Source organism: Lynx canadensis, chromosome A3 (genome assembly GCF_007474595.2).
Source record: "Lynx canadensis isolate LIC74 chromosome A3, mLynCan4.pri.v2, whole genome shotgun sequence".
Taxonomy (NCBI): domain Eukaryota; kingdom Metazoa; phylum Chordata; class Mammalia; order Carnivora; family Felidae; genus Lynx; species Lynx canadensis.
Window position 1 is genome coordinate 16,481,609 of NC_044305.1, and position 12,404 is coordinate 16,494,012.

General features: G+C 40.2%; 1 protein-coding gene across 2 annotated transcripts in view; it reads right to left on the minus strand.

The window, feature by feature from the left end:
• Positions 1-11,632, minus strand: part of IFT52 (intraflagellar transport 52) — a 33,526-nt gene extending 21,894 nt beyond the window's left edge. Inside the window, exons 1-6 of one of the 2 annotated variants that reach the window (XM_030309569.2) lie at positions 11,492-11,632; positions 9,603-9,727; positions 8,659-8,746; positions 4,930-5,059; positions 4,570-4,645; positions 3,419-3,490 (exon numbers count right to left, since the gene is read on the minus strand). In XM_030309569.2, the coding sequence (XP_030165429.1) occupies positions 3,419-3,490; positions 4,570-4,645; positions 4,930-5,059; positions 8,659-8,746; positions 9,603-9,727; positions 11,492-11,512 (512 nt within the window). In that variant the 5' untranslated portion in view covers positions 11,513-11,632. Of the gene's footprint in view, positions 1-3,418; positions 3,491-4,569; positions 4,646-4,929; positions 5,060-8,555; positions 8,628-8,658; positions 8,747-9,602; positions 9,728-11,491 lie in introns of those variants that run through there. The other variant, XM_030309571.1, reaches the window with a different exon arrangement.
• Positions 11,633-12,404: the final 772 nt, after the last annotated feature.

Consider the following 12,404-nt stretch of genomic DNA (forward strand, 5'->3'; position numbering starts at 1 on the left):
TAACTTGCCTGGGTCACCTTGCAAGTAAGACACAAAAATAAAAATTTCTACCTCCAAGTCCAAGTGCTTTTACCCACACCAACTGGATAAGCTGACACAAAGCTTAAGAATTAGATTATGATCGGGACACCTGGGTGGCTCAGTCAGTTGAGCATCTGACTTTGGCTTAGGTCATGATCTCACAGTTTGTGAGTTTGAGCCCCGCATCGGGGCTAGCTGTTGTCAGTCTGTCAATGCAGAGCCCACTTCAGATCTTCTGTCTCCCCCTCTCTCTCTGCCCCTCCCCTGCACAGTGAAGGAAACAATCAGCAAAACTAAAAGCCAATGGAATGGGAGAAGATATTTGCAAACGACATGTCAGATAAAAGGTTACTATCCAAAATCTATAAACTCAACACCCAAAAAACAAATAATCCAGTAGAGAAATGGGCAAAAGACATGAATAGATACTTTTCCAATGAAGACATCCAGATGGCTAACAGACACATGAAAAGATGCTCAACATCGCTCATCATCAGGGAAATACAAATCAAAACCACAATGAGAGACCACCTCACACCCGTCAGAATGGCTAACATTAACAAGTCAGGCAACAACAGATGTTGGCGAGGATGTGGAGAAAGAGGATCTCTTTTGCATTGTTGGTGGGAATGCAAACTGGTGCAGCCACTCTGGAAAACAGTATGCAGGTTCCTCAAAAAATTAAAAATAGAACTACCCTAAAACCCAGCAATTGCACTACTAGGTATTTATCCAAAGTATACAGGCGTGCTGTTTCGAAGGGACACATGCACCACAATGTTTATAGTAGCACTACTGACAATAGCCAAAGTACAGAAAGAGCCCAAATGTCTGTTGGCTGATGAATGCATAAAGATATGGTAAGTATATACAATGGAATATTACTCGACAATATAAAAGAATGAGATCTTGCCATTTGCAACAACATGGATGGAACCAGAGTGTATTACGCTAAGTGAAATTGGTCAGAGAAAGACAAATATCATATGACTTAACTCATATGTGGAATTTAAGACACAAAACAGATGAACATAGGGGCGCCTGGGTGGCTCAGTCGGTTAAGTGTCTGACTTCAGCTCAGGTCATGATCTCACGGTTCGTGAGTTTGAGCCCCGTGTTGGGCTCTGTGCTGACAGCTCAGAGCCTGGAGCCTGCTTCAGATTCTGTATCTCCCTCTCTGTCTGCCCCTCTCCCACTCATGCTCTGTCTCTCTCACTCTCAAAAATAAATAAACATTTAAAAAAAATTAAAAAAAGAAAAAAAACACATGAGCATAAAGGAAGGGAAGCAAAAATAATATAAAAACAGGGAGGGGAACAAAACATAAGAGACTCTTAAATACAGAGAACAAACTGAGGGTTGCTAGAGGGATTTTGGGTGGGGGGACAGGCTAAATGGGCAAGGGGCATTAAGGAGGATACTTGTTAGGATGAGCACTGGGTGTTATATGTAGGTGATGAATTACTGGATTCTACTCCTGAATTTATTGTACTATATGTTAACTAACTTGGACATAAATTAAAAAAAATTAGATTATGGTTCTTGAATATCAATAATATTAACTCTATGATATATATTGCCATACGTTTTTCCCCTTTACGACTTTACCTTGGTTTTATCCTAAGAAAGATCTTCCCTACTCTAAGATTATAAAATATTCGCCCATACTTTTTTTTTAATACTTTTATGGTTTTATATTTTTAACATTTAAAATTTTAATCCATCTGAAATATATGAGTGTGTTGTGAAAATGGAAATATTTTGTCAAATGGTTACCCACAATTGTGCTATCCGTTCTCTAATAGTTTGTAACGTCACTTTTACTATAAACTAATAATTCCCACCTCTCATATATATTGAGTCTGATTCTAATTTATTTATTTTTCACTATTTCTGTGTTAGTACCACATTATTTTAATCACTAGAGTTTTATAATATGCTTTAACTCCATAAAATGTTCAAGTCCTATGGGGTGAAATACCTCAAAATAGAAAGGTAAACTGGAAAAAATATCTGCAACACAGGGAAGTCTTATAAATGCATAAGAAAAGACAAACCATCACAATAAAAATGGGCATAAAGTAGTGAAGAGGAACTTCACAGAAGAAATGCAATCAGCCAAAAGATTTTAAAGGTCATCCTACTCAGTAATAATCAAAGAAATGCAAATTAAAAGAAAGAGATATCGCCTTCACTAGAATACTGCAATCTGGCAAGAGAGGAAAAAGCAGCACGTTCATAGGGACAATAAGTGCTATAAACTACCTGGAGGGCAATTTACCGAAGTATCACATTTGGCAATGCATCAATTGGAAAACCCTTGACCCAGAGATTCTAATGCTATGAATCTAGCCTTACTAAAATATCTGTATAAGTGCACAAAAATTGTACATACAAAGACATTCACCAAGTGCTTCATTTATAGTAACAAGTATAAAATTCTGCTTGTAATATCAACATGGAGCAGAAGTTCAGAGTACAGGCCATGGAGCAGAAGTTTAAAACTAAGTTCTGACACTTATTAGTCAAGTGAGCTTGGGCAATTAACCTCTCTGGTATCTCGTCTATAATCTTAGTGTGTTGTGATGATTAGAAAGAGGTAAAAATTCCTGTCACAGAGTAAGTGTTCAATAAACGTTAGGTTTAACTATTAAAACAAAATATCACCAGGGCTCCTGACTGGCTCAGTCAAAAGAAGATGCAACTCTTGATCTTAGGGTCATGAGTTCAAGCCCCACGTTGGGGGTAGAGATTAAGTAAAAACTTTAAAATAAATAAATGAATACATAAATACATAAAGCAAAATGTCATAAATGACCTAAAGGTTCAATAATAGGAGATTGGTTAGATAACTTAGATAACTTAGAATAACTCAAATTTAATCTAGTCATTAAAAGGATATGGTACCTATCTGTATTTTTATATATGAAAAAAATCTAGAAATCTAAATACCATAGTATTAAGAATAATTGTCTTGGGGCGCCTGGGTGGCTCAGTCGGTTGAGTGTCCGACTTCAGCTCAGGTCACGATCTCGCAGTTTGTTGAGTTCGAGCCCCGCATCGGGCTCTGTGCTGACAGCTCGGAGCCTGGTGCCTGCTTCGGATTCTGTGTCTCCCTCTCTCTCTGCCCCTCCCCCACCCACACTCTGTCTCTCTCTCCTTCAAAAATAAATAAACATTAAAAAAAAAATTAAAAAAAAAAGAATAATTATCTTTGGGGAAAGGAGCATACACTTACAGTGGAGGGCTTCTATTTTCTTCCTTTGAACTATTCACATTGTTTTTTTTTGTAAGAATGACTTTTGTAATCAGAAATGAAAACTCTTCACTTTGAAAAAGAAAACTCTTTAAAATGATAAATACATCCTCTTTAGGTAGCCTCAGAAAACACACTCACTGGGCATTGTTTCCACTGCTCTCCTCATCAATGATTCCAGGCACAGCCTTCCCTGCAGCTCGGCTGATTTCCCTTGAAGAAAAAAAATCTAGTAAACAAAAAATTTTTAGAATTTCACACCCCATTCATTAATAGTAAGTATGAATGAACTGCAAGCATTTTTCAGACTTGTTCAAAATGTAATTCTTGAAACTTAAATAAAGGTACATTTATACAGCACTTTGTGTAGCTTGCAAAAGTTAACATTAAAATATGAGGATCAGTTCTTTCTTGACTCCTGAGGGAAGGATCAATATACTAGACCACATTCTAGACTAAACCCACATTCTAGTCCTATATTCTAGACTCCATATCATCAGACTCAGCAGAGTGCCTGGCATGTAGCGAATTCAAGCATGGAATGAAAATTTTTGAATATAGGGAAAAGCTCACAGAGGCCACCTGATGGTGTTCCTCTCATGCATTCATTTCCCACTTCGCCAAAGCCCCTAATTTATCCTCTAAGATCCAGTAAATCAGAAAAAAAATTAACTTCATCCCAAGCTCCAGGGGTAGAGAATATGACCTCGCCATACCATCAGGGTATTCTATGTCTCCTGACACAGTGACCAGTTCAGGATGGGCATGTGGCCTAGGCCAGCTCCACCAGAGCAAATTGCAGGACTACTCTTGCTGGGAACGCTGTGAACAAGACAGGCTCTCATGATGTGGCGTGCGGATATAAATTTGGGAACTGCTAAAACTATTGAGCCCACACACAAAGGAGAGCAACGCCAAGAGAACTGGAGAACAATGGAACTGGAGCCCGACATCATGAATTTTCAATCCACACCCTAACCCTGCCCTATTTCTGGGCTTTTCAATGCCATGAATCAGTAAAGTCTCTTTATTGTTTAATCCCATTTGAATAGGGTTTTCTGTGCTTATAGCTGAATGCATTCTAACTGACAAAAAGGTGAATGTGGAATAAGGTTTCAAAAGATGGGAGGAATATAACTTGAGGAATGAGAAGTAATATAATAAAATAAATTACAATATAGTGAAATAAAACAAAAAGGCAAGAAAGAAGGGCCAGCGAAAAGAATGTGTGAGAAGAGAGGAGAGAAGATAGGAATTATTTGTAAAAACATTTCTACTTTCAACATGCTTACCTATTCAAGACTCCATTGGAAACCAGAGCTTCTTTAGGATGGAAATACTTATAATATACATTTCTAACCACAGCATCTTTAAAGGGCAAAGAGAGGAAGTTGCACCTTAATTAGAAATAGGTTTGATATTAGATGAATACAAACTTGACTTGTAAGAAACCCTGGAACTCTGTTGCAATTCCTTCCACTTTATAAATGGAAAAAGCCTAGCCCCAGAAGGCTCAGACCGCCACTGAGATCAGAATGCCGGACCATGCACCCTCAGCCCAGGGCTCTTCCCATTGTACTATTAGGTCCAGAGGACTACAGTATGTATAATAAATAGGAAACGGCTACCTCTACTAAAATGATAATAATTACCATTATTAATCATGATTCCATATTCTTCCAGGAGAAAGTTAATATTGGTGTCGTATCTGGATTCCCCACCCTCTCCTAGCATCACAAGGATATCACCACCACCATCAAGGTATTTCTTCAGGACTTCAAACTACATAAAAGAAAAAAAAAATCTATGAATATACCCCAAAGACTTCTGTCCAAAGTACTATGAAGAAAAATAAATAAATCTATGAGGCACTTAAATACAAACATCTGTAAGATATATAAAATTTACTCTCTATGTAGGATTTCAAGCTTGTTTTTAAGTACAAAGTCCCAAAATACTCAAACTGAATTGACATTTTCCACACTGACTATCTGGAAAGCAAACTCAAAGTGGAAAGTATTAGCTAAAAGAAGCTCACAGGTCATTGATCAGCATCCCCGGTCTCAATCTACCAGATGCCAATTGCACCTACCCTCTCCTGCCAACAACCAACGATGTCTTCAGACATGGCCAAATGTCCCCTGGGGCCAGGGGAGAGTGTGTAGAAAAAAATCACCCCTGGTTGAACACTATCGCTCCAGACCATACCTTCCCCTGCCAGCCAAGGACTCAGGATGAGAGTATTGTACACCACCCCCAGGGAGAAATTCTGGTCAAGTCACTGACTGATCAAGCCCTAGTGAGAAATGCATGGCATCTGCTTATCTTCTAGGAAGCTCTCTCTTGTTTTCACAAAGCTAGAGAAGGGAGAAAAATCTAGGGCTGACCTTGCTGACCCAGCCTGAGAAAACCTGGGGTGAGTGGTCTAGACCAATAGTCCCTCAACTTTCCTCAAGCACCCCAACAGCAAATAATGTGAAAGTAAAGTATGTATATTTATATAATTATAGAACATACTCCCAAAAAGGAAAAATGTGAAGGATAATAAAGATATGACAAATATCATTTCCCCCTGGCACCTCAGTGATTGATCACACACATCCCACTTTGGAAACCACTGGCCCAGCCCAGCTTTGCTACAGACAAACCTTTGTGCTCTTGCATACTCCCTGGATTTCCTTCTCTCTCCCAGCCCCCCAAATATAGAAGACATAGCGCAACAGTTAACATCACCAAGGGGGCTTGCTCCCAAATGAGACATAATTTCACAGATTCTGAACTCTGCACAAGACTGTGCCCTTCATGGGGATCCTACATACCTATTTAGCCTTTGTTTCAAAATGTGGAATATCAAGAGGTGCTCTAGTGTATGTATGCTCAAGCAGTAACAAACTGATATTCTTCTAGTGTTTATACACACCAAAACATTGACAATTTGAAGTACACATGTTCTTTTATAACTCATTTTTTTTTAACTACATTACAGTTGAGACACTTTTTTCAATGGTGGTGGGTTATATTACCTGGGCTTTTCAATTCAGAATAATAAAGGTGTATGTAAGTGATGAATCACTGAATTCTACTCCCGAAACCAATGTTGCATTGCATGTTAACTAAAATTTAAATTAAAAATAAAATAAAATAAAAAAGTTAAAAGTGCTTCTGCCTTTCCTTCCTACCTCGCTCCACCTCTAAAGTGAAGGCAAGGTGCCAGGAACTGGTCTGGTGTGAGAACATTTTATTAGGCTAAATATGCTCCTCAAGGGAGTCTATCATTTGGAAGCCAGCCTTCCATCTCTAAGAGCTCGAAGTAAGGTTTGACCTAGTGCCTGTTCCCTCTTGGGGAAAGGACCAGGCACCTATCTCTGACCCTCTTTCCAGATGCCCTGGCTTTCCTGACACTGCCTGCTCCTCAGCAAAACCTCCTCACGTCTCTTTGTCTTCACTAGTTGGAGAAGGGAAGTTGGGGAGGGGGGAGGGGAGTAGAGGAGGAGGAGAAGGGAGGTAGCGTGTAGCGTGAGGCCACTCCAAATCAACGGGGAATATGGAATATAGTATTCCTTTGCAGGCCACTGCACACTGTGTGTACATTTCCCTCAGGCTCTCACTGGGTGGGGGCAGCTGGCCACCTCCATGTTCCTAATAGGAATTCCTGTTCCTTCTCTCAATGAACCTGATCAGTTATGTCTCTTCTCAGGTGACAAGGTGGCCTTGCAGTTGGGTCAACAAAAGAACAGAAATGCTTCCCTGTAGACCTCCTCTCTATGTTCCCATCCAAAGTCAGAGCAGAAGACTGGACCACACCGGTGCCACCCTGCCACCACCTCCCTACTCCCCATAACCCTCCCTGAGCACCAAAGCACTTTCACATCTCTGTGAGAAAGGCTCTTGCTGTGTTCTGGGGTTTCTGTTTAGTTGTGGTAAAATACACATAACATAAAATTTACCATCTTAATTATTAAGTAGTGTTAAGCACATTCACATTATTTGCAACCATCACCACAATCCATCCCTAAAACTCTTCATCTTGCAAAACCAAAGCTCAATACCCGTTAAACAACTCCCCATTTCCCCCTCCTCGAACACTGGCTACCTCGATTTTTTTTTCTTTTAGTTTATTTATTTAAATTCAAGTTAGTTAACATACACTGTAGTACTGGTTTCAGAAGTAGAACCCAGTGATTCATCATTTACATATAACACCCAGTGCTCATCCCAGCAAGTGGCCTCCTTAAAGCCCATCACCCATTTAGCTCACCTCCCCACCCACCTCCCTCCAACAACCCTCACAGTTTGTTCTCTATCCTTAAGAGTCTCTTATGGTTTGTTTCTCTCTCTGTTTTTATCTTATTTTTCCTTCCCTTCCCCTATGTTCATCTGTTTTGTTTCTTAAATTCCACATTATGAGTGAAATCATAGGATATTTGTCTTTCTCTGACTTATTTCCCTTAGCATAATACACTCTAGTTCTATAGAGACTGAAGATGACAGAAAGAAATGGAAAAAACATTCCATGTACATGGATTGGAAGAACAAATACTGCTAAGATGTCTATACTACCCAAAGCAATGTACACATTCAGTGCAATCTCTATCAAAATACCACGATTCTAACTTTATATGAATTTGACTACTCTAGGTATGTCGTATAAATGGCATCATACAGTACTGGTCTTTTTGTAACTGGCTTATTTCATTTAGCCTAACATCCTCAATATTCACCCATGGTGTAGCATGTATCAGAATTGCCTCTCTTTTTAAGGCTGAATAGTAATTTATCACATGTATGCCACATTTTGTTTATCCATTCATCTGTTGATAGACTTAGGTTGCTTCTGCCTGTTGGCTATTGTGAACAATGCTGCTTTAGACATGAATGTACAAATAGCTCTTTGAGATTCTGCTTTCAATTTTTTTGGATATATATCTAGAAGTAGGATTGCTGGATCATATGATAATTCTATTTTTAATTGTTGAGGCACTGCCATGCTGTTTTCCATAATGGCTGTGCCATTTTACCTTTTCATCAACAGTGCACATGGGTTCCAATTTGTCTACATTTTTACCAATACTTGTGTTCTGGGTTTTACGTTTGTCTACTCTATGAAATAGAATTAAAAACAGCTTAAATTTAAAAGGAATTTTCCTATTTTCAAATGTGGCAAACAAGTATGGCTAGTATTTAATTAGCCTCAACTATGTGTCTGGCACTTTATATGCATTATCTCAGTTAATGATCACAACAACTCCACGATGAAAAAAGAGATGAAAGTGATTACCTTAAGGTGATACAGTGTATGGTGAAGTGGGATTCATATCCGGAATTTCAGAGCTCATCTGCCAACCATCTCATTGTATTTCTTCTTTTTGGATATTACTTACCTCAGCTGCAGTAAATTTTTCCCTTGGCCCAGCTGTAATCCACAGTTTCACCCCAATTAGCTTCTCAGATGTGATTTCATCTTTTAAACTAGAAATAGGATTTTTAAAGTATTAGATCCATAATTTAAAGCAATTTATGAATTACTCTAGCCTCTAGACTGTATGGAACCAGAGGCCACAGAGGCCCAGAGATGAAGGGATTTAGAGGTATCAGGTACAGCCTCTCTCCCAAAGTGAGAATCCCCTCTACAGGCTTGTCTGAGATCAGCCTCTGCTCAAATACTTCCCCTAGGCCAAGATGCCCAAATTAAACATACAAGAGTATAAAGAGTCCTCCAACTACTAATTCAATCAACTCTACATTAGTTTGTATAATTACATAGCCTTACCCATTAAGAAAAACCATTTACACACACAACAAAAGCAGAGAGGAATTCTCATCTTTCCTTTCCCTAAACTGAAGTATTGCCCGAAGTTAAAATATGGAGAAAGCCTCTAACCTCTTAAAAAGTTGTGTATGTATAATTAGAATAATTATTTGATTTGTGATTTGGGGGACAACTCAATATACTAATTGCCAACTTTAAAAAAATATGTTTTTATAATAATTTATTTACTTTTTTTTTTTGAGAGGCAGCGAGCAAGCAGAGGAGAGGGGCAGAGGGAGAGAGAGAATCTCAAGTAGATTCCACGCTCAGTGAGGGGTCCAACGTAGGGCTCAATCCCATGACCCTGGGGTCATGACTGGAGTCGAAATCAGGAGTCGGATGCTCAACCAACTGAGCCACCCAGGCGCCTCTATAATCAATTTATTTACTTCTGAATGTTCTTCCTATTGAATTTCTCCTGCCTAAACAACCTCTTACATAAGGAAGTAAAGACTTTCCAATATTACCAGCAGGCTATTGTCATCACTTAGAAAGGAAAACAATATATATGGTCACCTCTGAATCTTCCAATTACTCCGAAGTCTTTTCTGCATGGATTTATAGCCATTGTTGGTGGTAAATACTTCTTTTTTGTACGCATTGAAAAGAATGGTGCTCCGAAGCTCTTTCTCCATGGTTACCTTATGGAAAAAAGAAGAGATCAGAAAAAATGAAACAATAAACAATATTCCAAAAGACCATAAATGGAAAAAATAGTCTTCTTCTAATTTATCAAGAGAGGAAATACAGCTGCAACCTAGTTATCAAATCCCTACAATTCTCAAAGATTGAGAGTGAAATGCATACTCACAGCCGCAGAAACCTGAGGCTATCTCTGGCTTTTGCTTCCTGTCTCTGGCCCTGGCCTTCCCACCAGCCTATTCTCAAGACCCTGCCCTGTCATCACCCTACCTTTATGCCCTGAGACCATGATGCCCACCTGATTTCTGACTGCTAACTACTGTTAAGTGTGGGGTATAGCCCTTCAGATTCTTTATTTTTTTAACGTTTATTTATTTATTTTGAGAGAAAAAGAGAGCATGAGGGAGGGAGGGGCAGAGAGAAAGGGAGAGAGAATCCCAAACAGGCTTCAAACTGCAGGGCCCCATGTGGGGCTTGAATTCACTAACCATGAGATCATGATCTGTGCCGAAATCAAGAGCTGGACGCTTAACTGACTGAGCCACCCACGCGCCCCTGGTTTAATATTTTTCTAACTGACATTAATTACTTTCATAGATTTACCTGTCTTTAGACTTAGCTTCTAGTAGCTTTTTGGTTTGGCTTGGCGGAATTTTGGAAGCCAAACAGAGGTTTTAAATTTTTTGGAGTCAATAGTATTTATCTTTTCCTTTCTTGCTTTTGGATTACATGACATATTTAGAATTTTTTTTTTTTTTTTTTTTTTTTTTTTTTTGCTGTGCTAAGTTTACAAATACAATCCTTTCTTCCAGTACTTTGTTATGCGGTTAAGTTAAATTTGGTCTGTTTGGAATTTATTTGGGTGATCAAAATAAGCTTCATTACTGTTTTTTTTTTTTTAATTACAATAAAGCTGCCTGACATCAAACCATCTTCTTAATGCTGATTTGAAATACCCCTTGACTACATAATAAATCTCTAGAAGTATTTGTATTTGGATCTATTCTGAATTCCATTATTTTCTATCTGCATGTAAGTTCCTGCTCATTTCTATACTATTTTAATTATTATAACTTTATAATATGTTATAATATCTGGTGGTGCTGGAGAACTAATCCTCACTAACTTTTTAGAATTTTCCTGGCTAGTCTATTTTTTCTTCCAATTGAACTTTAAAATCATTTTGTAAGCTCAACAAAAACAAACCTCATGATTACAGCACCACTATCTTTTCATGTTCCAACCATCCTTGTACACTATTGTTTTCCCAATGTGTACATACAATACCCTATCCAGCCTTTCTCAGTTAACTAAAAGTCTCCATGGTTAGGATAGTGGCTGCATGATCTAGTGCATGATTATGCCCTAATGAACTCCACCACTGCTTTCATGAACATCTTTTCAATTATTTCGCCTTCACAAACCCTATTGGAATTTATACACGTCTGTCTTTGCCGTTATTTTTGCTGTAGGACAAATTCCCAACAATTTCCTAGGATTCCTAGGAAAACGGGATGAGACAGTGCTCTCTGATACTCAGCAAGAGAACTAAACAGCCCATCCACAGGCAACGGAGATTCGAATGCAGTCCGAAGTTCGGGATCCGGGCCTATATCTGCGGCCTCAGTTTACTTTATCTCAGAAGACCTCGATTTTCCACAAGACTGGTCCAGAGGCCCCAGGAACAGGCCGGCGAGGCCCCCGCCAGCTCCCAGGACGCTACAACGGCCATGCCGGCCCATCACAGTCGGAGCCCTTCTTACCTGAGGCCCAGTGACCACCATCTTCACCTGACACCGCCCAGCATCCTGCGGCCAGGTATCCAAGGCCGCTTAGCAACGGCGTAGGCGAGGCAGCGCGCTGGGGCGGCGTGCACTGCGGCGTGGACCTACCTCCGCAGCAACGTGATGACGACAGAACGGAAGACGCCATTTCGCCTTGAGCGTCACGGGGCTGGAGGTCAGGGGGCGGAGCTAATATGGGACTGTACCATTACATTGGTTGAGGGGTAAACCCAAACAGAACGTGAATTAACTTTAGGCCAAAAAATAAACCCATCTCGTTTCGTACTTTAATATCAAGTATTATTGGAGACTGACATAAGTAGTAGGACCCTGGGGCCCAAACTTCGCTCCACCCTGAGGGAGGAAAGTGAAGGCTTCCGGCGGTGGCGGGTGGGAAATGCCCCATCCTCAACTCCCAAGGGCGCAGGCGCACAGCTGCGGGGCGAATCCGGGCGGAGAGTGGAGGACGGAGTCTAGCTATCGGAAACGCAAGATGAGAGGTTCTTATACGTGCTGTGGAAGGGTTTCGGCGACTTGGCACCTCGGGAAGCCTTTGCCGCGAAAGATGGACAAGTTTAGTGGTGCGAATGGTCACTCGAGATAGTTCTTCCTCTTTAGTTAGCCCCGCATCTCTGAGCGCCAAAGTGCTAGGCCCAGGATATGACGGTGAACTCGCCCTCTAGGCCTTCCCAGACGGGGAGTTGGACCTTGGCCAGATCCTACCAAACAGTGAAAATATAAACTGTACTAAGGGAGCTGTGAGGGACCAGAGCTGATCTGAAAGGCGCTCCGGATGAGCGGAGTAATATTGATAAGGCATGGGCTGGAGAAGGAACTGCTACACCAAAGAGCCATCGCCATCAAAATGAAAAACCAGGCTCTAGTAACCACC